Source organism: Eretmochelys imbricata, chromosome 11 (assembly GCF_965152235.1).
Source record: "Eretmochelys imbricata isolate rEreImb1 chromosome 11, rEreImb1.hap1, whole genome shotgun sequence".
NCBI classification, from domain to species: domain Eukaryota; kingdom Metazoa; phylum Chordata; order Testudines; family Cheloniidae; genus Eretmochelys; species Eretmochelys imbricata.
The window spans coordinates 53,189,889-53,216,177 of NC_135582.1; the positions used below are offsets into that span (position 1 = coordinate 53,189,889).

At 41.9% G+C, this 26,289-nt stretch overlaps 1 protein-coding gene across 4 annotated transcripts in view; it reads left to right on the forward strand.

The window, feature by feature from the left end:
* Positions 1 to 26,289, forward strand: part of MYO1B (myosin IB) — a 149,990-nt gene that overhangs the window by 14,032 nt on the left and 109,669 nt on the right. For all 4 annotated transcript variants that reach the window (XM_077829809.1, XM_077829811.1, XM_077829810.1 and 1 more), the window contains exon 2: positions 8,244 to 8,359. In XM_077829809.1, the coding sequence (XP_077685935.1) occupies positions 8,244 to 8,359 (116 nt within the window). The remainder of the gene's footprint in view (positions 1 to 8,243; positions 8,360 to 26,289) is intronic.

Genomic DNA, 26,289 nt, shown 5'->3' on the forward strand with positions numbered 1-26,289 from the left:
ATGGTATTTTCTTTTGCATTGCTTGACTTTTCTTTGGCTTGACTGCCTTGCCACTTGCACTGCATGCTCAATTTTTAATTGTGAGTACTGTGCATAGAATCTATATTCATATGTATAAAATATATAATTTAAAAATATCTTCAGCTGTGTATTGTTGAAGCCAATCCAGATAATGCACTTGATCTATTTTGTCAATACTGGCATTCGAATCTGTCAGGATGGTCCTGAGGTTAGTAGAAATGTTACAGCAGAGAGAGAGTTTTGTGCTCTTGAGAAAATATGTGAAATCAGAGCTTGTTTCTTCTTGCCCAATATGTACCTTGTCTAAGGACAACACTTTGCTCTCACTCCAGTGCTTGGATCTACAACAGGTGGCAAAATGAATAAGGTTCCCGTCTCGCTAGGTGCAGATCATCCATAACTCTCCTTGGCTTCAGTAATAGGAGGTGAGGATGCCTAGCTCACAGGTTGAACCCTAAATGACTAGTTTTCAGTAATTTACCAAAGATAGGGCATGCTGTAACTCCCCCCACCCCTTTCAGTATGTGTCTATGCACCTCTACACCCCTCTGCATTTTGTATTGCTTGGGTGATTCCTGTTTATCTAGGTATTTAAATCATCCCTCATGGTTGTAGTTAGGGGGCTGTGGTGCATATTTGATTTTGTTTTTACACTGCCCTTTGGACTGTGATATTTTGAGTAGGAGATAATCCTGCTTAAATTTCTGATGCTTTTTGCCTAACAATTCCATTCCTTTGTCTAAGTTGACTGTCTTTCCCTAAGGTCTGTTTGGATCTTTCTTGGTGCTCTTCTACACAGCTTACTTGTACAGTCTACCTTCAAGGTCAGGTTTTATGCGTGTCATGGCCAGCTGTCTTAAACATGTATGATAGTGTTCTTAAAACCAAGCAGGTATACTTTCATCCAGTATTTAGTTAGCCAGTGACAATGTGTTCTGTATTTTGCTTTGGGCTACAGTACTGTCAGCAGATTAGTGACTTTAGTCAGAGCATTTTGGTAGAATGTCCAACGTCCTATATTTCTTCAGGTGCATAGTGAAACAAGGACTGCCTCCTCCAATTCTCAGGGTTTTTTTAGAGCCAACATCTCATCTACAAACCCAAATTTTCCATTTCCATCCAACTCCACAATATCCTGTGCTTGTGTCAAAAGTTGACAAACCAGGTAAAGCTGCTGCCTTTTTTCCTTCTGTTGGCTACGTCAATATGACCTTAATTCTTGTCACCAAGGCAAATCACAGTTCCTGATATCTGATAAGTTGAGTTGGCCACACTGAATGGACCAGAGCTGCTGTTATCCTGTGCCATCTTCCATGCAACTGGGGGATAAAGCGAAGAGATGTTTTACTACAGAATTGCAGACAGCCATAAAAGAACTGTGCTATGATGATCTGGCATTTTATTGTGATTATGTCAAAAGTGGTATCAGTGACTTAATTCTGGAATGATTCCATGCAAGTCTTGGTCAGGCATTTGTTTGATTGATATATAGTAATCCCTTTAATTTCAATTAATGTTTTTAGTGGAATGTCAGGAACTGCTCAGAATCTACTCCTGGGAGAATTCTGTGCCACTGCACATGTGCAGAATTCATGTCCCCCAGAGCTCTCCCTCCTCCCCCGCAGAAAATAGATTCTGCTGGGGAGTCGTTGCAGTTACACCTTTCATCCACCAGGGGGTGCTGTGGCACCAGAAGAGAGGGCAGCCGTTTCAGGGCCAGAGCAGCGGCTGCCTTTCCTTAGCACCCTGCCAGTGGGGCCAAGTAAGGAGGGATATGGGGGGGACAGACAGAGCGGTGCACATGGGGCTTCTGGGGGGGTCACATGGACTGGGGTTCAGAAGGGCTAGTGAGGGTATAGGAGCTAGTGGGTGACAGCATTGAGCTATGGTCTGAATGTGAGTGGGGGTGAAGGGTCACAAGGGGCTGGACCTGGCAGGGTGAAGGCCCAAATGGGGACAAAGGTGTGGCTGAATGGGGATGCAGGGACATGGGGACGGGGGCAGATGTGCCTGACTGAATGGGAGAGGCTAGGGGTGACCCAGGTTCTCCATGGGGGAGGCTCCCAACTCCGTAACAATCCCCCTCCCTTGACCCCCACCCCCTAAAATCCTAACTTCTTCTATGTGTCTACCATCCACACACAACCCTCCAAATTCACGCCCAGGCTCCTTCTTAGCCATTACTTCCATCTCCCTTAGATCCTTCATTACCCCTGACTCCCAGAAACTTACGCACTGATTCTGAAAGGTGCAGGAAATATGTTTCTGTATTGTAGTTTAAATGAATTATTACTCATAGTTCTTTATTAATATGCCTAGTAAGGAATCTGTTTGTCAAATAACATTTCCTGAATCTTTTTTGTTGTCTGTATTGTTACAGACCTAGTTGCTGACAGGTATTTTGAAATAAATTACCAAAATAATTGAAACTGGTGTGATTATATTGTTTTATTTTGAGAAATAAAATATGCTGAATTTTAAAATATTGTGCACAGAATTTGTAATGTTTTGGCGCAGAATTCACCCAGAAGTAAGCATCAAAGGAATTCTGTACACTTGGACCTTGTTTGTATAGTTAAAATGTTAGAATTGGTCTGTATTCTTGGAAATGTTAGTGTCCACACTAGCAATCCTTCATTTGGAGTTCTCTGCAGCCAAACACAACAGCATAGTAAAGCCACGCAAGTATACCATCCCCTGGGAACACAGTTTACAATTCCCAGCATAAATGCCATGTCCTGTAGCAAAGGGGAATGTCCCAAGGAGCGACTGGTGTGCTTTAAGAAATAGTGGAAGAACTAATCACGACATGATCAAGTTTCGCAGCACTTTTCTTGTAATGTTATAAGCTAGCATAGGCTAAAACAATACACAGTTTTTCTTGTAAAATGGCTACCATGTACAGTATAAAGGTTTGTAGCTATTTCGTGTGTAGTTGCTTGAGGTTAAGTCTTCATTACTGCTGTGGAGAAGGGAGGCCACAGAGCAATGTGGCAGGCTGCGCTTTGCATCTCCACTCTTCCCTAACCTTAACCCCTATTGGCAGTATGCATCCTCCTGCACAGATCTCAACTTGGCTATCCCGCCAGTGCTCTTGTTAACAGTTTGAAGACCACCCCCCAAATTCTTACCCTGCTGCTCCAGTTCCCTTCCTCTGCTTCCGATTCCTTCCTTGACATTTCCCACTTTTGCAGGGTTGCCTCAACCTGTCTCTCTGCAGGTGTGAGGCCATGATTCAATTTCCCCCTCTCTGTGCCTCTGGGATAAATCATATGACTAGAGTTCCAATATAAAATCTCCCCTTCTGGGGTTTGGTTTACCAATATATGTACTTCAGTACTTGAACCACAAACCCATTCCTCTCTGTGTCTCATCCTCAGTCTTTCACAGGCTCTAGTAGGAGGCCTGCACATTCATACTCGTTTCCTGGGTATCAGAGTTCACAGCAGTTCTATCACTCCTCAGCAGCAAGGGTCCTCCACAGATCTCCTGCAAGGTTCTGTGAAAAGTACTTTTGCCCCTCTTGACTGCAGGTGTCCACAGTAATTTCAGGCAGTCCCTGACCTCTCACCAGCTCTAGCCAAGGCCCCACCTTCCCCAGCCTTCGTATTATACTGAAACATCAAATATGCTTTGTTTTCATCACTGGAATGTTACTACATTCATTTCAAGCTCAAGGAATTAAGCCCTTTTTTTTTTTTTTGCTAATAGTAGAATTCTGGTGGGAACGAAGATGTTATGTGGTGGTCATCCTGGTTATGTGGAATCTGATCAACCACCACTGGCAAATAACTATTAGGTATCTTTCTTGCTGTACTGGTATTCATTTAAAGGAGGAAAAAAAAAAAAGGAAACTTTTTAGCTCATCTAAGCCACTTTTAGTCCAAAGCAATGATTTCTTGGCGTGCTTAGTTTTTAAAATGGGCATAATGTGTATGTCCTTGTCTGTATATAGTTGCTTGACCTTTTGAAATATTGGTTATTTTAGGATTATATTGTCTGGTTTTGTACATGTGTGACAATGAAGAGCTGACTTCCATTCCCAAAACACATGATTTAAGCAATTCTTAACTATAAAAGGCTGGTTCTAAATAAATGTTCTTTAAATATCTATTTTCAAAACTAAAAAAATCAAAGGTTTCTTTCTTCGACCTGTCCTTCCTTACCTTGGCATCCTAAAGCTTTTCAAGGAACTCCAGCAGCTAAACTGCATATTATTATGGTGATGAAATAGCTTAAAGGGCTCTCTCCTCAGTTTCTTGAGGACCCTTGTTGATAATACAGTGGATATCCAGCTGAATTCCTTCAAGACCTGCCTACCTCTTTACTGCCTTTTGGCAATGGTTTTGCAGTGAGCTCTGCTACCATTAGTAATCTTCTAGAATTCTTTGAGACATGAGAGGAAACTTTAAATAATTCAGCAATGAAGAATCTTACACCCGGAGTCTGTATAGAACTATATGCGCAGAGCTTGTTACTCTTGTAGATTACTTGGTTACTCTCAGCAAGGATCCATAGACTTACCAGTTGGTGGGCTTCCCAACTTCTGTGTAAGCAGGGGGCAGAGTAGATACGGTGGAAGATTACTGTTTGCCTTTTATTGCAAGGCAACACAAACAGATTAGAGATGACCAGAAAACGGTCTTTCCCTCCTGTGAAAAACTTGGAAATGTTGTGTCTCCCCTTCCGCCGCGCCCCCTTCCCCTCCTCCCCCCCAACATCCTGAATCGGGGAAAAAGGGTTAAAAAAGAAAAGAAAATGGTGAAACTTTTTTTTGCCGGAGGGAAAAGATTCTGGTGTGGGAGAATGGAATTTTTTTGATCTGCTGCCTGTCTTCCAAGGAGGACTGCCATGAGACCGGGCAGCCAGTTGTGCCCATGTTTCCTAATAGCTTGCTAGGTACGCTGCCTAGGAACTGGGGAGGAAGGTGGGTGACCTGGCAGTAAACCAGGGATGTTGGTTCTAAATTTCAGTTGGCTTATCTACACAGGATGTTACTGCTCTGGAACTTTCTGGGTGCTGTAGCAGCATCCAGTTACTGCGCGTCAAACTAGTGCACTGAGGGTTCACGCTTTGGCTTGCTGTGCGGTAACGTCTTGTTTAGACAAGCCTGTTCAAATCAACACCTTCCCGCAGAAGACTGATTTTTGATGAATTGATATTTTCTGACTGGAAAAATATTCTGTTGGTAAGTAATCTGTTCAGCTCTAAAACAGATGAGGTATGGGTTTATTTAGAAATAGTAAGTTTTACGCACAATTAGTGAAGTATTACATCTCAGGGCAGCTGTAGTTGTATAATGAATTGTCAACAGTGGTTTCTACTGATTCATTCTGTAGGCAACAAGCATTGCAAAGATAAACTACAAGAGTGTCTAGAAGACACAAAGTGAAACTTTCTGTTTATGTAGGCAGTGTCATTTGTGCAACCCCATTTTAAATGGGGCGAAAGATGCTGGCAACCTTTATCACGGATTTACAATGACTATACAAATATGGTCTGTGGTGAAACATGACATTCAAGATTTCTGCTTAAAAGTGAACTTGTTTTTTGCCAGATGGTAAACATTTAGTTTTTTTAATATGGGGAAAAGCATTTACTTGTTTTGGATGCCTCTGTAGAGATAAAAAAAAAAAAAAACCCACTGATTAAATCTCGCATAAGAGCAAAGTTAAGGACAGTATCAGCCTGGGCATAAAGACCAACATATAAGGCCAGAGAGGAAGGGTGGCCTAGTGATTAGGGTACTGTCCTGGGATGGGGGAGACCTAGGTTCAATTCCCTGCTCCACCATAGACTTTCTATGTGACCCTGGGCAAGTCACTTAGTTTCTCTGTGCCTCAGTTCCAATCTGTAAAATGGAGATAATAGTACTTCCTTATCTCATAGGATAAATCCATTAAAGATTGAGAGGCACTCCAATACGGAGGGGCATATAAGTACTATAGATGGAGAAGATATTAAAGAAGTGACTGATTTTGGTTGCATCAGCTTTTCGGTTTTCAACCGGTGATGCTTTAAAGGGACCTTGTTTTCGGATGGTGTGTGATCAGCAGTTTTTTTAAAATTAGGCCCATTTCAGTGTTAAGGTGAACCACCCAAAATCCCTCATCAGTCTTTAAAATCTTGGTCTGAAATCTTTTGCCTCTTTTTTTTTTTTTTTATGACAATACTACTGATATTTATATATATTATTTTTATTGTTCTTGAATGGTGAATAACAAGGGTGACACCCACTACCTGGAGTATGTATATTCTGTGATTCTGCATTGATTAAATTTGCTGTGGAATCCACCACTTGATGGATAATTATGTCCCATAATATAATTTTATTGTTGTTTAAATTATGTTTAATGGCTGTGAAGAAGGATACCGGAAACTTGAGTTTCAGTGCACGCTGAAGTAGTATGTTCTTGCTGAGTCTGCGATATGTTTTGCAAAATTTCCAGTCTGCCACACCAGTGCATCAGAATCCAGTGATCTTGCAGTAGTACTTAGATGCAGACTGCTGTGCACTACGTGGATGGGAGCCCTGATCTTCTGTCCAGGTGCTACAGTTATATTGTATCATGCTATGTTAAGAGTGCTGTAATAAACAAAACAGCGTGAGATAAGACTGATCTGTCCCTACTTTTCCTCTCAAAGTCTATCTGGATGACTGCAACTACACATAGAATTTGTACAATAAAAGCTATACCTAAGTCTTGAAGTGAAAAACTACAGAAGAATTCTGACTTATTTGTATCCTGACTTGACAGACCTCCCCATTTATAGCAGGTTGCTGTAGCTTTGAAGCTCCTATGAGGCTACATGTACATTATGACCTGGGGTGCGATTCCTCTACGCTGTATACACATACTTATACTAGCTTTCATCAAGCTACTGTGAGTATAAAAATCAGGGTAGCAGCAGTGGAGATATATGGCTGAATAATGCAGGGTACCAGTCTGCCTGAAACCAGTAGGTATATACTCGGCATGGCTTTGCCATGCCTCCACTGCCACTGCCTGTGGTACCGTGGCTACGTCACTATTTATACTTGCGGCAGCTTGATGAAAGCTAGCACGAGTTTGTGTACATGAGCAGGAGAATCACACCCCTCGCTCCTAGCGTAGGCATAGCGCAAGGGTTTGACGTTAAGGTCTTTCACAGCTATAGGAGTACCATAGGGCTGTAGCTCTGCTGATACAGTTTTGCTGTAGACTTTAGTCCTGAGGAGAGTTTAAAGCTCTTGAGGAGTTTGTGTATGGTTAAGTTAAGGGCTCCTAAGGACTGGACTCCCAGAGTTTGAGTTCCGGTCTCCATTTCAAACTGAATTGGTATCACCCAACCTGTTGGATAATCTGGCTTCTGCCATGTGCTATGTCATTTCAGCAGTATTAACATTGGAAATATTGGTAAGTAGCTGATCTGAAACACTTAGTGGAAACCTTTTGATACTCTGATCTTTAAATCATGTTTGTGCAGCTTTAGTGTGTGTTTGTTCTGTGGACAGAACATCATAAAGTATTAATGAACAATAAGTAATTTCTGTTTTGTACATCATGTAACAAAGTGCTCATTGTTTTATGCCATCTTCACTTTATGTGCACTCACATACATAATGGAGAAATTTGCTAACCGATGCACCTTATTAATAATAAGGCTTTCTATTAATGAAAAAAAAGTTAAATAATTACTTTGAGCTTGGCTTATTGGACTGAAAAATTAAACTAAATTGTCTTGTTTTCCGTTTAAATATTGAAGACTAGTTGGAATTGTGTAACATTTAAACATTGTTTAGGAAAATATATAGAACTAGTTCATTTTGATTTTATATAAACACATCGTTCCCTTATGCAGAGCAGCAGATCCCTGATAATTCTTTCAAAAATTAATCCCCACTTAGTTAAACTAGGAGCAGTCTGCCTGTACAATGTAGAAGGAGCTGCTTAAAGAGTCTGCCAGTATTGTTGTTTTTATTATTTTTATCTCTGTAGTACCTAAGAGCCCTTAACTGAGAGAGATTTTGAGGGGCTTTTAGTATATAAATGCATGTTTTGAATGTATTCATTGTAAAAAATGTTGTTTTTTTCCTCAGCAAATGTTGAATGTTTTCCTGACATATAGAACTGAAGAATTAAATATAAAAGCAAAAATGGATTTTTTTAAAGGACGGGTCATAATAAAATCTCACTTTTGAGTATTAAAACACTGTATTCTGCATTATTTTTCTCCTACAGACATACATTGGCAGTGTGGTTGTATCAATAAACCCATATAGATCGCTACCCATTTATTCACCAGAGAAAGTTGAAGAATACAGGAACAGAAACTTTTATGAACTCAGTCCTCACATGTAAGTATAGTGCAGAAGCTTTAGATTTCCACTCTACTTTGAAACAGATGGGGCCAGCTGTCTTCCTTATGTCATAGAAGATGTTTTTTATCTGCTCTGGATTTTATGAGCTCAAAGTATGCAAAGTTTAATTGTAGATTTTTATTTTAAGAGAAAAGTTGAAATATTTTATTTAGTGCCTATTTCTGTATTTCATATTTAGGTTCTTAAACGCTATATGGGGGGAAGTTTCTTTCTGGTAATTGTGCAGTGGTAACCTCTGTTACAACATTGTGAAACAAATAAAACCACAGAGGCCCCTAAATGTTAAATATTTTCCAGTAATAAGTTAACTTAATACTATTGATGTACAATGGAAGCATTTAAAGTTCTGTTGTGTGGAGAGATTAGCAGTTTTACCAGTACTCCTTGTTTTGAGTGTAGCAAATGTCACTTAGAGCAGGGGGAGCTTTCAGAATGGAAGAAACTTTTTATAACCACTCATGTCCGTAATTCAAGTAAACTGTATTTACTTTCATGAGTCTCTGCAGCATTGAGCCTGTATTTTGGAAAATGACGCACATCTGTGGCCAAAAAGAGGTGAGGAGAAGGAAAGACATAAATATAGTAAGGCTTTACTTTGATGTTGTTTACAGCTTTACCTTAATCTTAAAATTTTCTCTCAGAGGCAAGATTTGGGGATTTGATTTTTTCCTTTTCATGTGTATGTATGTGAAACATAGAATTAAAATCTTACTAGAACATTTCAGTTCTCACACTTTTTCCTTCTTTTTATATAACTGAAACATTAAGGCTAAAATACAGCATTTGAAAGTATGAAAATGAATAGTTAGAGGCCTGTTTTATTTTGGTTTGCGTTCACCTTTTGTAATTCCTTGGTGGAAGTTGCAGTAGGTTTTAAGGCCTTGTCTTTATTGTGTTTTGAATGTGATTATGAAGAAATAAGTTAGTTGGTGCAGATCTGACTAGTCCTTCTCAATTAAGACACACCATGTTCGGCATCCCACAATTAAATGTGGTTAAATCCTGCACCTGTACTCTTATGTGCTGGGATAAGGAATTAATGCCATTTAGCAGACATTATATAGAACACAATTTATCATGATCAACAAGATGTCAGCAGCTAGCTTGATTGTTTAAATATTAAAGCAAGATAAAATATTGTCATGTGAACAAGGTATAATAACTCAGCCTTCCCCCGCGCCACCTTCAGTTCTTGACAAAAGTGAGGTAGATGAGATTTCAGCCTATTGTGGTATTGTACTAGAAAGCTGATCAATTTGCAGTTTGATACTTAAGGGGAGCTGCTGGGTGTGCAGTGCTTTTGAAAATCAGGCCACTCTGGGTGCCTAAATATGAACTTAAACAAAACTTTAGGCACCTTGTTTTGAAAATCTTGGTTTTAGTTTTTAGAACACATTTTAAAACTTTGACGTGGAAATTGTACTGTATACTGTTTTGTTCTGAAGTGATAAAGATCATATATGTTTGTTTGACATGCAAACTAACCTAATAATCGAATCAAATATTCTGCTCTCAGTTTGGAACCTCCTTAGACCTGAACTGTTTGACTGACTAAGGCCATGTGTATGCTATAGGGACTATAGTGGCCTAGCTACAGCCCAGTAGCTGTGCTGGCATAACTCTGTAGTGTAGACACAGCCTACAGGGATAGAAGGGTGTTTTTATCACTGTGGGAACACCACCTCCCCAGTCGATGGAAACTAGGTCAACACAAGTATTCTTCCATCGACCTAGCTGTGTCTACACTGGGGATTAGGTTGGGATAGCTATGGTGCTCAAAGTGTGGATTTTTTATGCCCCTTAGTGCCATTGCTATGTTGTTTTTATGCCCTTGAGTGCCATTGCTATGCTAAATTTTAAGTGCAGACCAGGCCTAAGTTTACAAACTTTGGAACAGTTGCATGCCAACAGAGCTTCTAATTCTGTTAATCCTTTGAGCTGAGGCATGGAGAAGGGAATAACTCCTCAAGCTTGCTCTGCATTCTGAAAAATAGGACTATGTACTAGGTCCTATTTAGAATATAATGAATCTTATATTTCAGGCCCCATCTGTTCTTGGGAGATAGCTTTACACAAATAGGTTTTATTTAAAACAAACAAAAAACCCACTACTTCCTGAAAGCCCACTCTCTCTGCAATGCCTAATCAAGTCAATCTCAAATGTATGTAGAAGTTCTATCCTGGTTAGAGAAATGCTCACCTGTCAACTTTCAGAAGGCAATGAGTTTCAGGATAATAGGGGTGGTTATGAATGGTTTAAAATGGAAAATACAGAAGGGAATAGTAACTTGAAACACTGACAAGAAAATATTGGCAAATTATATTCAATGTGAAAAGGCATAATCAAATGGTCAACTGTTGACTTAGGGCAATAATTTCTGGAATTTAAACACTTTAAATCCACTTACTAGCAGTAGACTGAGGTGAAAGAGCATTGAACATGAGCTAATGCCAGTGGAATGTTAATTGTGTAATGTTAAGATTTTCATTGCAACTTTTGATGCACTGCCAACTAATGATAAGTAAAATTTCTGCCTTGAACAGATGATGTGTGTCCAAATATTTGCCTTACTTGTTTCCTCTCCTATATAAAAATTACATTTTGCCGCTCATGTTACACAATTTTTTAAGTGTGTCACAGAGGATTATACTGAAAATTGTCTATGCTGCATATCAGATGGTTTCTTTTCAAACTGAGGAAATGCCAAATATTTTACTAGATTGTAGACCAGGTGCGGGCAAACTTTTTGGCCTGAGAGCCCCATCAGGTTTCCAAAATTGTATGGAGGGCTGGTTAGGGGAGGCTGTGTCTCCCCAAACAGCCAGGTGTGGCCCAGCCCCGCCTCCTATCCGACCCCGCTATCCCCTGACGGCTCCCCTGGGAATCGTACCCCATCCACCCCCGGACCTCCCACCCCTGGCTGCCCCCTGCCACCCTATCCAACCCCGCCCCCCGTTCCTGACTGCCCCATCCAACCCCCTGTTCCCTGCCGTCTGACCGCCCCGACCCCTATCCACACCCCTGAGCACAGCCCATGAACTCCCCTGCCCTCTATCCAACCCGCGCTGCCTGGAGCACCGGTGGCTGGCAGTGCTACAGCCATGCCAGCCAGAGCACGGGGTCAGGCTGTGGCTCTGCAACTCTGTTGCCCGGCTGCCCAGAGCGTTGCGCTGGTGGCGCACTGAGGGTACGGGGGAGGGGAACAGTAGGGGAGGGGCTGGGGACTGGCCTCCCAGGCCAGGAACTGAGGGGCCCGGCAGGAGGCCGTAGTTTGCCCACCTCTATTGTAGACACATTAGGTAGACACGGTCACTTTGTGCTTTGTACTGGTAGCCTGCTTGTCATGAGAGCTGAATATATGATTCCTTTTAAATATGGTGATTGTATTGTAATGAGAACTGTAAAACGCTGTCAAACTTGTTAAAATGGTGGAGTTCTGACCAGTTTTATGGAGTCATTTTGGAATTGTAGACACAAAGAATAAATGTTTAAATGTAAGGTTAACTATTGTTAATACCTTTTTTCTCTTCTTCAGGTCACTCTTCGTATCTTAAACAACTTTTCCTCCCTATAATGTATTGTCATTTAAACATGGCTAGGGTTCCAGGGCTTTTGGCAGATCAAAACCAACCATTCACTGTGCCTGGAACTGATACTTAAATATTGATATACAGTGGAAACCAGATCAGTTGTAGGATGTTGTGCTGCTGCTGTTGTGGCAAGGAATAAACTAGGCACAACACAGAAGAAACGGAAAGACCATTGCTAGGTGCTCACGTACCACAGTTGTGGGTGTGAAGTGAGAATTTAAGGAGAGCAGAATGACAGTTTCTATCTCAAAGAGTTTGCAGTCTCATTTTAGAATTGATTCCAGTTTAAAAGTAACCGACAACTTTTAAAAGAAATGTGTTTAGGCATACAATGGGCAGATTCCATGGTAATTTCCCTATATAATTTGGTAGATATCCTTCAGTCTTCAGGTGTTTTTTCGGTCCTGGAACTCTGAGGAGGAGACGCTATCCGGAAGGTTTCAGTGTGTGGTATCTCTTCTGATGTGGACAAATACTGATTAGTTGAGACCTACAGACTCGTTTTCCTTTGACATTTAAAAGATGATTGAACTGTGGCTTCATGGATTAACCCTCTGCACAGTTTAATTGCCCTGGTTTGGAAAAGACTTTGCAGCCTCAGTTTGATTCAGTTCAATTTCAACAAAGTTCTTCTGGAAGCTATAGAGATACGTTTATGAAAGATTGTGATGTGGAGATGCTCCCTTGTAAGGGACTGTGTTGTGAGTGGGGGAGGGTGGGGTTGGGAACACCGCATGGCTGTGTGCAGCAGATTACCAAAGCTCTCCAGTTTGTTTGATTAAAGTTTTATTCCTTTCTCATTCACTGGTTTGTTTAATGAACCCCAAGATCTTTACATGGTGTCAGAAGTGCTGAATGAGAAGGAAACTGCAGTCATTTTGAAGTTAACTCCTGTGTTTGCAACTGAAAACAGAGACAAAGGGAGGCACCAGAGAAGCACAGGGAGGGTGGCACAGAGGCTTTTGCATGTATTTGGTGAGCACAATAGTAGCTTGACTAGCCAAAAATGGATGTGTTGCAACCTCCATCCAGTCTGCAATTGTCAGGCAGTGTTGCAGAGAACTGGAAAAAAGTTCAGACAGAGATTTGAATTGTATTTAGCGGCCATAGGGACAGAGGAGAAAAATGATGAAGCAAAATCATCTATCTTTTTGCATGTTGTTGGGGAAGAAGCATTGGATATTTATAACAACTTTAAGTTTGAGGAAGGTGGAAGCATGAAGTTAAGTAAAATACTGACTAAATTTGAGAAGTATTGCATGCCAAAAAGCAGCAAAACCTTTGAGAGACGCACATTTTTTACATGCATGCAAAAAACTGATGACATGGTAGGGCAATATGTCTCAGAATTAAGGAAACTTAGTAAAACTTGTGACTTTGGTGAGCTGACAGAGTCTCTGGCTAGAGATAGAATCATTTGTGGCATTAAAGACTATGTGTTAGAGAGACTGCTCTGTGAAAGAGACTTAACTTTAGAAAAAGCTCTCCAAATATGCAGGGCTGCAGAAACTGTGAAAGCACAAGCCAAAGAGCTGGACTCACCACAAGGGGTTATTCATGTACTGAGTACAAAAGAAAATAGCCAGAGTAGGTCAAATCAAAGAGTGGAACCACTCATTATGAAAACTGCTGCTGGGGGAAGACTGAGTACAGACAATCATGTAGAAGGTGTAGATGGCAGCCTGGCCCCAAACAGTGTGATATCTTTGGGAAACTCTCTCATAAATGAAGGAAAAATAATTATTTTGCAAAATGCTGCAGATCCCAAATGCAGCAAGGTCAAGTGTATTCAGTTAAAGACAATCTGGTTGAGGAGTTTTTCATAGATGCATTGGCATCTAGCAAGCCTGATGAGAGGGACTGGATACTATTATTCCACTGAAACTGGATATAGGAGCTCATGTTAATATTCTGTCTGAACAAGATAATGAGACTGAAAATAAGACCAAAACCGGGGCTAACAAAAGTAAAAGAAACTGGTTATTCTGGAACAAATATACCACTGAAGGGGAGGCGCATTGCTAACATCAACCATAAAAACACCATGAACAGGCTCCCATTCATTGTAGTGTCAAAAGAGATGACACCAGTTTTAGGACTGGCTGCATGTGATAAACTCAGTCTGGTGAAATGAGTACTCTCGCTACAAGATCATACTGAAACTGGCTATGAGGCACTCTTTAAGGGATATCATGACCTGTTTCAAGGGTTGGATTGCTTGCAGAGTGAACATATAATCCAGATAAACAAGCAGGTCCCTCCAGTTATCCATCCATGTAGAAAGGTGCTATTTGCACTTCATGATAAATTCAAGGCTGAGCTTGCAAGTATGGAAGCAATGCAAATAATACAAAAAATTGAGGAGCCAACAGAATAGGTGAGCTCCCTTGTTGTGGAGAAAAGTAACAGCCAGCTACACATATGCTTAGATCCCAGGGACCTCAACATTGCTATAAAAAGAGAACATTTCAAACTACCAACCAGATAAGAAATTTTGGCTCAATTTGCAAATTTTGGGGGGACATTATTTCCAAAGAAGGTATAAAACCTGATAAGATTTCAGCCATTGAAATGATGCCACGTCCCCAGTCAAAGAAAGATGTCCAATCGTTCCTGGGAATGTTTAATTATCTTGGAAAATTCATACCTAATCTATCTACCAAAGCAGTAGCATTAAGAAAACTCCTAGAAAATAAAAGTGAATGGTATTGGGGTGCAGAACAGGAGGAATCATTGGAAAGTTTAAAACAACAACTGATACAAGAACCAGTGTTGAAGTTCTATGTACCAGGAAGACACATTAAAATCTTGGCGGATGCTTAACAGTCTGGGTTAGGTGCAGTGATTTTACAGAAGCATGAGGATTGTTGCAGCCACCGGCATATGCATCCAAATCACTGAGGCACAAACCAGATACGCACAGATCGAAAAGGAGCTTGTAGGAATATTGTTTGCCTGTGAGAGATTCAGTATATTTATGGACAGACAGTGGAAGTTGAAACGGATCACGAGCCCCAGGTAGCATTATTTAGCAAACTGCTAAATGATTGTAGCGTAAGGATTCAAGAGTGTGATGATAAATCTGCAAAAGTATGATTTGGTTGTGACCTACACACCCAGTAAATACATGTTCATTGCAGATGCATTTTCCAGAGCAGTGACTCCCACGAAACCAGAGAAGACTTTAGATGCAAGACTAGGTAGATCTGATTCTAAAGTCAATTCCCATAGTCAACAGGAAACTATAACAAATAAGAAAGGGAACAGAGAAAGATGAATTGTTGGGGATCCTTAAAGTAGTAATAATTAAAGGGTGGCCTGAAGAAATAAGCAGTTACTGTCCAAGTATAAGAGACTATTGGAACTGCGGACATGAGCTTACTGTGATAGATGGGGTGATTTTTCAAGGGCAGTAAGGTTGTAACTCCAACGAGCCACCGAAAAGAAATGCTACAGAAGATCTACAAGGGTCATTTAGGAATAGAGAAGTGCAAACAAGGAGCACAAGAGGTGCTATATTGGCCGCGGATCAATCGCAACATCACTAATGTGGTAGGAAACAACTTTTTATGCTTGAAATACAAGACATGCCAACAAGCAGAGCCACTGAGACCTCATCCAGTTCCTTATGAGAATGTTGGCACTGATTTATTTACCTGGCAATCAAAGGATTATTTAAATCACAAATGATTATTCTCTGTATCCAGAAATTTGCACAGTACTAATAGGAAATCAGTGATAGCCAGCCTGAAGGGAATCTTCTTCAGACATGGAATTCCAGATGAAGTCTTCAGCAATAATGGGCCACAATTTTCCAGTGCAGGTTTTAGGCAATTTGCCATAGATTGGGATTTTCATCACAAAACATCAAATTCAAATTACCCCTAATCAAATGGACTTGTGCAAAGGTCTATATGGACAGTAAAGAACCTTATGAAAAAGACAGTGACAGTGGGGGTGATTTGTATAAAGCTTTATTGGTTTACTCAAGTACACCTCTGGAGAATGGCTTTTCTCCAGCTCAGCTGTTAATGGAAAGAAAGATCAGATGTAATTTACCAATTACCTGATGAAATCTCATAAAAATGCAACGATATATTAGATGAGAGAAAATCCAAAATGGAAGCAGAAATATTATTTTGACTAAAGGGCCTGTGATCTTCCATCTCTTAACCCGGGTGATAGTGTGCCTGAGGAATCACACCTCTAATACTTGGGGCCAAAGAGATACCATAAAGAACAGCTGCATCCAAGGTCTTATGTAGTACAGACAGACCTTTCAATTCAGCATCATAGAAAGGATCTACAAATATTTGCAGAAGGTTCCAACACATTGCCCGCTGATATAAACTCTGGCATTTCCCATCTAACTGATCCTTTATCGTCAATGCACAAAGGAGAAACTGTCAAGGAACAAGAGAACAACGTAGGGAAGAGCTACACTAAAACTTAAGTTGGTCTAACTTACGTTGCTCAGGGGTGTGAAAAAGACACCCCTCTGAGTGATGCAAGTTACAGCAACCTAAGCACTGTCCCCACCAGCGCTATATCAGTGGGAGTCGCTCTCCTGCTGACCTAGCTTCTGCTTCTCATGGAGGTGAAGTAATTATGCCAATGGAAGAGCGCTCCCCCATCAGCATAGAGCATCTTCATCAGATGCGCTACAGCAGCGCAGCTGCATCGGTGTAGCGCTTCTAGTGTAGACCTGCCCTCAGACTCTAATGAAAGGCTGATACTGAGAGGATCAGAGTGGGAGATTTAAAAATCCTGAAAGACTTATAGAGACTTGTTAAACTGCCTGGAGAGGGGATATTTGAGGAAAGTAAGTGATAAAGACTCATTCCAGAGTGATGTGCTGGTAACCTCTCCTCTCTAGGTAGTTGACACATTGGGTTTATAGAAATGTACTAGATGGTTTGAGAATTTAATGTATGTTTTATTAGTTGTTAACTGTTTATATAAGAGTTAATTCGTTTTCTTTAAGAGGGAAGATGTAGAGATACATTTATGAAAGATTGCCATTTGGAGATGCTCCCTTATAAGGGATTGTGTTGAGTGTGGGAATTTGGAGATGTGCCCTGATGGCAAGGGTTGGAAACACCATCTGGCTGCATGCAGCAGTTCACCAGAGACATTCTCCAGTTTGTTTGATTAAAGTTTTATTCCTTTCTCATTCGCTAGTTTGTTACTTAATGAACCCCAGGATCGTTACAGAAACCAGCCAGGGTTCCGACAAAACCTTTCCATTGGAAACCTGCCTGTTTTCCTGCCAACTTGCCTGCTCAACTCCTCAGCAGTGCAAGCTCCTTGGGTCCAGGTCTCTGGGGCAGCTTGCCATGCAGCCTGTCTCGCATTCAGGATTACAGGGCTTCCAAGACCCGCAGCTGCAGGCCAGTCCCACCGAGTGGATTTTTCCCAGAGCCAGGACTACATTCGCTTTTGTGGAGAACTTCAGCATGTTTGGGTTTTGTGCTGAATTGGAATGAAACCAAGTTCTGAAATATTGAAATCCTACATGAAATGGAATTACCTCTCTCCACCCAGCTCTAGTAACTACCCAGAGGCGTTATCCTATTCATGACAGGTTTCAGAGTAACAGCCGTGTTAGTCTGTATTCGCAAAAAGAAAAGGAGTACTTGTGGCACCTTAGAGACTAACCAATTTATTTGAGCATGAGCTTTCGTGAGCTACAGCTCACTTCATCGGATGCATACCGTGGAAACTGCAGCAGACTTTATGTACACACAGAGAACATGAAACAATACCTCTTCCCACCCCACTGTCCTGCTGGTAATAGCTTATCTAAAGTGATCATCAAGTTGGGCCATTTCCAGCACAAATCCAGGTTTTCTCACCCTCCACCCCCCCCACACACAAACTCACTCTCCTGCTGGTAATAGCCCATCCAAAGTGACAACTCTCTACACAATGTGCATGATAATAAAGTTGGGCCATTTCCTGCACAAATCCAGGTTCTCTCACCTATGATCACCTATGATCCCACTGAGAGTTACCAAAAGCAACTACAGCATTTGCTCAAGAAACTTCCTGAAAAAGCACAAGATCAAATCTGCACAGACACACCCCTGGAACCCCGACCTGGGATATTCTATCTACTACCCAAGATCCATAAACCTGGAAATCCTGGGCGCCCCATCATCTCAGGCATTGGCACCCTGACAGCAGGATTGTCTGGCTATGTAGACTCCCTCCTCAGGCCCTACGCTACCAGCCCTCCCAGCTACCTTCGAGACACCACTGACTTCCTGAGGAAACTTCAATCCATCGGTGATCTTCCTGATAACACCATCCTGGCCACTATGGATGTAGAAGCCCTCTACACCAACATTCCACACAAAGATGGACTACAAGCCGTCAGGAACACTATCCCCGATAATGTCACGGCTAACCTGGTGGCTGAACTTTGTGACTTTGTCCTTACCCATAACTATTTTACATTTGGGGACAATGTATACCTTCAGATCAGCGGCACTGCTGTGGGTACCCGCATGGCCCCACAGTATGCCAACATTTTTATGGCTGATTTAGAACAACGCTTCCTCAGCTCTCGTCCCCTAAAGCCCCTACTCTACTTGTGCTATATTGATGACATCTTCATCATCTGGACCCATGGAAAAGAAGCCCTTGAGGAATTGCACCATGATTTCAACAACTTCCATCCCACCATCAACCTCAGCCTGGTCCAGTCCACACAAGAGATCCACTTCCTGGACACTACAGTGCTAATAAACAATGGTCACATAAACACCACCCTATACCGGAAACCTACTGACCGCTATTCCTATCTACATGCCTCCAGCTTTCACCCTGACCACACCACACGATCCATCGTCTACAGCCAAGCTCTGCGATACAACCGCATTTGCTCCAACCCCTCAGACAGAGACAAACACCTACAAGATCTCTGTCAAACTTTCTTACAACTACAATACCCCCCTGCGGAAGTGAAGAAACAGATTGATAGAGCCAGAAGAGTTCCCAGAAGTTACCTACTACAGGACAGGCCTAACAAAGAAAATAACAGAACGCCACTAGCCGTCACCTTCAGCCCCCAACTAAAACCCCTCCAACGCATTATTAAGGATCTACAACCTATCCTAAAGGATGACCCAACACTCTCACAAATCTTGGGAGACAGGCCAGTCCTTGCCTACAGACAGCCCCGCAACCTGAAGCAAATACTCACCAACAACCACATACCACACAACAGAACCACTAACCCAGGAACTTATCCTTGCAACAAAGCCCGTTGCCAACTGTGCCCACATATCTATTCAGGGGACACCATCACAGGGCCTAATAACATCAGCCACACTATCAGAGGCTCGTTCACCTGCACATCCACCAATGTGATATATGCCATCATGTGCCAGCAATGCCCCTCTGCCATGTACATTGGTCAAACTGGACAGTCTCTACGTAAAAGAATAAAGGGACACAAATCAGATGTCAAGAATTATAACATTCATAAACCAGTCGGAGAACACTTCAATCTCTCTGGTCACGCAATCACAGACATGAAGATCGCTATCTTAAAACAAAAAAACGTCAAATCCAGACTCCAGCGAGAAACTGCTGAATTGGAATTCATTTGCAAATTGTTTTTTCCTACCCCCCCCCCCCCCCCCGACGTTCTGGTTAAACTTGGATTTAAACTCGGAGAGTGGTCAGTTTGGATGAGCTATTGCCAGCAGGAGAGTGAGTTTGTGTGTGTGTGTGTATGTGTGTCCCCGGGAAAAAAGGGGGCGGTAAGAAAGCCTGGATTTGTGCTGGACATGGCCCACCTTGATTACCATGCACATTGTAGGGAGAGTGGTCACTTTGGATGAGCTATTACCAGCAGGATAGTGAGTTTGTGTGTGTATGGGGGTGGGGGGGTGAGAAAACCTGGATTTGTGCTGGAAATGGCCCACCTTGATTATCATACACATTGTAGGGAGAGTGGTCACTTTGGATGAGCTATTACCAGCAGGATAGTGAGTTTGTGTGTGTGTTTTTTGGAGGGGGGTGAGGGGGTGAGAGAACCTGGATTTGTGCAGGAAATGGCCCAACTTGATTATCATGCACATTGTGTAGAGAGTTGTCACTTTGGATGGGCTATTACCAGCAGGAGAGTGAGTTTGTGTGTGGGGGGGTGGAGGGTGAGAAAACCTGGATTTGTGCTGGAAATGGCCCAACTTGATGATCACTTTAGATAAGCTGTTACCAGCAGGACAGTGGGGTGGGAGGAGGTATTATTTCATGTTCTCTGTGTGTATATAAAGTCTGCTGCAGTTTCCACGGTATGCATCCGATGAAGTGAGCTGTAGCTCACGAAAGCTCATGCTCAAATAAATTGGTTAGTCTCTAAGGTGCCACAAGTACTCCTTTTCTTTTATCCTATTCATATCCTCTACATCCGCAGATGTATCCTATTCTCTGCCTGTGCTGAAAGTGCACACAGGATTTTGGATGGGAAGAATCTTGGTTGAAGCCTTGCAGATTTTCCAGTAGTACAGAAGTTTTGATGAGTAAAACTAAAGCACGCTCAGAATGAGTGTGTGTAACCAACAGATTTAACTGTCATCACCTGAGTGATATGAAGGCAGTTCACACCTCACTGTTTCAAGCTGTCTGAAGGCTTTTGGGCGACAGCACAGTATTAACCTACTGAGCCCTGGCTACACTACAGAATTACTTTGGTATAACTACATCGCTCAGGGGTGACAATAATCCACACCCCTGAGAGACATAGTTATACCAACCTAAGAGCTGGTGTGGACAGTGCTATTACCCTCCGGCAGAGCTACTGCCTCTTGTGGAGGTGGATTATCTAGGCCCATGTGAGAAATGATGGATGTGCAAACTTGCCAATATTTCTTTAACCCTAATCAGAAAAGCTTACTAAAGGGCAAAAGGGTAGTGCAGTCTCCTTGGCTTCTCTGCATAAAACAGCCTATAAGAGTAACAGTTTCAGTGGTGTTATTTAATGCTAATTGTAGAGATTTTTTTTTTGGTGTTTGACAGTTGTCCACTAGAAACTGGAATGAGATCACAAACACATTTCACACAGGCCACTGAGGCTCCATCTACACTGCAATAACTTGCATGGTGACAGGTTTCTGAGTGATAGTTGTGTTAGTCTCCTCGTTGTTTTTACTGCAATAACTGAGTCTCAGAGCCCGGGTCAATTGCCTTGGGCTGCAGAGCTAAAAATTGCAGTGTAGATGTTTGGGCTGAGACCTACTCCTCTATCGGGGTTTCAGAGCCTGGGTGACAGCCCAAGCCTGAATGTCTACACTGCAATATTTAGTTCTTCAGCCTGAGCCCTGCAAGCCTGAGTCAGCTGATCCTTTGTCAGGTCAGACATATCCCAAATGGATGGAGTAGCAATTTCTGTTCACAGACATGACATGGGGATAAATTTAAACTAGTGATTTTTGGAGTGAACAAATTGGCTCTAACTGTTCACACCTCCCCATGTGTGTTTGTGTGGTCCTAACACCTTTTTAACATGCTAGCCTTCAAGGCCCATCGTGGCATCTTTGTTTTTTGTTAGGAATGTGATTGAGGCTGTTAAATAGGGTTTGGATGGGATTGATCAATGGATTTCTTAAAAAATTGCTATTTAATTATTTCTAACCTTGCCCACATTCTGTCGTCTTTGTCTGGTCCCTTGATCTTCAGATATGTCCTTAGTTTTGTGGGGCACAACATGCCATTGCAGTGAACTCTTGAATGCAGTGTGGAAGTGCTTGTTTGTTCTGTTCTCTCTCTGCTAGTCTGCTCATTCAGCTCAGGCAATTAATTGGCACTTTACTCACCCAGAGAAGAACTTGGTAAGTGATAGAAATGACATAAAAAAACAAGGAGTACTTGTTGCACCTTGGAGACTAACACATTTATTTGGACATAAGCTTTTGTGGGCGAATATCCACTTAATCGGATGCATGCAGTGGAAAATACAGTAGGAAAATATATATATATATATATATATATATATATATATATATATACATACACATACACACACACACACACACAGAACATGAAAAAATGGGTGTTGCCATACCAACTGTAATGAGACCAATTAATTAAGGTGGGCTATTATCAGCAGGAGGAAAAAAAACCTTTTGTAGTGATAATCATGATGACGAGAAGGTTGACGAGAAGGTGTGAGTAACAGTAGGGGGAAAAAATCAGCAAGGGGTTTTCTGGAAGATCACCAATGGATTGTAGTTTCCTCCAGAAGTCAGTGGTGTCTCGAAGATAGCTTGGAGTGCTGGTAGCGTAGGGCCTGAGGAGAAAGTCTACATAGCCAGACAATCCTGCTGTCAGGGTGCCAATGCCTGAGATGATGGGGTGTCCAGGATTTCCAGGTTTATGGATCTTCGGTAGCAGGCAGAATACCCCTGGTTGTCGTTCTAGAGGTGTGTGTGTGCGGATTTGTTCCTGTGCTTTTTCAGGGAGTTTCTTGAGCAAATGGTGTAGTTTCTTTTGAAAACCCTGAGTGGGATCAGAGGGTAATGGCCTGTAGAATGTGGTGTTAGAGAGCTGCCTTGCCACAAGTACTCCTTGTTTTTTTTTTTTTTTTGCTGATACAGACTAACACGGCTACCACTCTGAAACCTGTAACCATGCAAAGAAATGACATAGAAGCATACTGTGTCTTCCTGTAGTGAAAGCTGCAGGAGCCAGATGGCCCGGGGGGAAGCGTGCGGAGTTTCCAATGACTGCTTCTTAGAGGGGAGGTGTTTGGGGCAGGAGGGTAGGGGAGGAAGCAGGGGCTGCAGCCTCTGAGCCATTGGACTGTGTGGGTAAAGGTAACAGTCTCCTTAAGGAAATGTAGAGTAGGTGCTCCCTGGTTCCACCTCCTGTCTTGGCCACAATCTCCTGAATATTAACAGAAGCCCATCTGCACTTTTGGAGAGTGGAGGAAGCATGGCCAGTGGCGTTGAAACAATTTTTATCGTGGAGGTGCTGAAAGCCATTGAACCAAACTGTAAACCGTGTATATGATGGAAACCACTTCAAGCCAGGGGGTGCTCCCGCACCCCCAGCACCCCAAGCATGGTTGCAGGCTCTGTTCTACTTCCCTCAGCTGCCGTAACCTTTGTGTCATGTTTATGCTTGTGTTCTCCCTCCCCCTGGAAAGATTGTTCTTCCACGTTTTAGAAGAGGTGTGGCTTATTTTAAGATGAGTTGGTTGGTAGGGGAGACGAGGCTGATTTTACCTTTTTTTCCCCCAACAAAAAAAGGTGGGAGCTGTACTGCTTAACAGTAAGTTACATGTCAGTGGTACCCTAGTCCTGCTTTCTAGCTCCGTATGCATGTTTACCTAGATTTGGTTGCATTTCTTGCATATACTCTGAGAAGTTCAAAATAGGGTTAGTAATTGAGATGTGTGCAAAGATATCTGTACTGGTATCTGCAGACTTTTTTCAACAGAAGTTTTTTGTCAGACCACGTCAGGTTAGAGGGAATTATTTTATCTCCATATAATTCTTAAGTACTCGAGTAGTGCTATCAAGTTTCCAATCAATTGAAAAGTACAGCTGCTTGTTTAAAATTGGTGTTTAAAGAAAATTACTTCTGTATTCTCTGAGACAAAACAGTTTAAAATTAGTCGTTTTTGCCAAAACTTTCAGACACTGGTGCCTGGAGTTAGGTGTCTACATTCATATTTGGGTTCCTACATGAACCTGGAAATCGGTTTGCCTTTTTTTTTTTAAATGCTGAACACTCAGCAGCTCCTGTTGCTGTCAGTGGGATTTGTGGGAGCTCAGCACTTTTGAAAATCACCCTACTTTGATTTCGTACCCAAGTTTGAAAACATTGGCCCTGATGTGTCTTACATTTGTATGGGTGAACAAACGAATACCCCTTCCTGTTTGAAGAACCTTCACATTAGTATTTCTAATAACTATTTTTATTTGGATGGATCACCACAATGACAACTACTGTTGATAGTTGTGACGCTTTCTGTTTCCTCCCCTTTCAAGTCATAGCTGCTGAGAGCCAATGTAAGCAGCGAATATAAATGTTGTATTTGCTTCTGTTTTTTGCATTCCAAGATTGCATGTATTCAGAAACGCCAAGGCTACAGTAACTTTTTTCCTCCTGGATTCAAAGCAAATATTTTTGTTCCAAGGGCATGATAAAGGCCCAGCTGTGAAGGGCAATTGTTGCCTGTACATTTAAAGTTAATGTTCTTCCTATAAATACCATACTGTTTAGTTTTTTAGGACAGAATGTAATTGGTCTTGTTCCTCACAAGTGGGGGATGGTACAGTATACACCATAGTTTATAGACTTCTCCTCCTGTGCTCTAGTACAGTTTCCAGTCCTACAGCCCTGTTTTACATTCACTGTTTTCATGGCAGCTAATGGCATTAAAGGCCACAACAGGAGCAGAGAGGGAGCGGGAGAAGTGCTCATCTTTGCCCCACAACTCCAGATCACTACTGTCTGATATCCTTAATGGATTTCCCCTTTCAGATTAACCATGCCTTCTTGAGATGTGGATGCAGGGATATAGCCATATGGTATCATGATGGGTGGCATATTTCTATTAATATCCTCACTAGGCAGTGAAATTTCTCAACAAACATACAGTTCAATTTACTAGGTGTTTCTTTAAAGACTTAACTAACACAGACTCAAACCCCCATCCTGAAACCTGTGAAACTATATAGACCAGCTTGGGCATTTCCCTGATTGGCAATTTTTCTCCACTCACAAACGCTGAGTCCAGGGGTTATGACAAAGAGAAATTTATTGGGGAGGAACATGACAGAATGAATTTGGGAAAACCAGCAATTTACAAATTCTGTGCTGTAAGACTGCCACCCCACAGGGTGTCTTAACAGTAATCCCAAATTCATTCTCCTTTGGCCATTGGCAGTGACTGATGTGTTCTGCCCACTTCCCTCCTCTCCAGCTCCCCACTCATGGTTAGTTGTGGGTTGGAGAAGTCCAAGGATTCTTGAAGGACAGTGCTGCCTGGGCTGTTCTGGGGGCTTGACTACCTGATCCAGCTGGCATGACTTTTCTTTAATTGCTGGATAGGGAGGTCTGCACCAACATCCCTGGGTAGGCTGCTGCTTGCGCGCTCTCTCTCTCTCTCTCTCTGGCTTTGCCACTTCTCTGTGTCATACCCTCAAAGGTGTCGCTGTTTCTGAGCTCTGTCTCACCTTTGAGAAGCTGCTGCTGGTACTCTGTGCCATCCATTGTCTTGTATTGTCTGCCTCTGCTGCTCTGTGCTGTCCACTGCCAACAGTTTGCTCTGACCGCTGTTCAGCAATCTCAGCTCAGCTCTTGGGGAGGATGGTGGTTTCCAGAACCATTTGACAGAGTCCTCACCACCAGAGGCTGAAAATGAGAGCCTTTTCCCCTTCTCTCCCCCTTCTCTCATTCTATTCAGATTTCCCAGTGGTCTGTGGGTTTTAGGCTATTCATACTCCACCTAGGAGCTATATCGCTACATTTTATTTAAACTTAAGACATCTGCCTCACTAGATTGCAGACTTGTTAAACTCCTTTGGGGAAAAGAGAGCTGTGGGAAGCTGGGAGAGTTGTGTTGACTTGACACCTGTATCAGAATAGCAGCTCTTCAGAATTTGAGATTAGTGCCCATAGATTTTGGACATCTAAAACCCCTTAGAATAAATTTGTAATCCAAAATTAACCCATTTTACACAGTGGACAGATATGAAGGGAAATGGGAGGCTTGGGCGCAAAGTTAAAGTTTGGGTGCCGTAACTGTGCCTTTCTCCACTTGTAGATGTAAAATAGTTGACGTGACATATTTGATTATTTGAAGAGAATTCAAGAAGTGACTCAAAAGCTTCTCCAAGACTTGATCGAGATGTAAATTAGGATTTCTCTTGCATGTAGCAGTAAATTTGCTTTCAAATCTTGAGCAGGAATTGTGTTAACTGAATCTTGGAAAGCATATAATGCAAACTTTCCATCCCAACAATCAAACAGCTATTGGCAGTGAATATTATAATCTTAGTAAAATGAAAAATAGTTGCTGGTTTGTCATTGGTATTTGAGAGCACACACAGTCAGTGTTTTAAAAATGTAATAACACAGGAATTGATGCATAAGAGGATGTGCGGTTTTTGAGAGGCAGAGGAAAATATGCATCCAGTGTCCAAGGAGTACAGCTTTCTGGAAACCAGGCATACAGAATGGGTTTCCATTTCAAATTTAAACGTTTTAAAAAGCATCTGAATTTTAAAAATGGTTGTGGAATTGAATTTGTAAAGATTTTGTTGTCAGTAGAAAACAATAGAGGCCACAGGATTCTG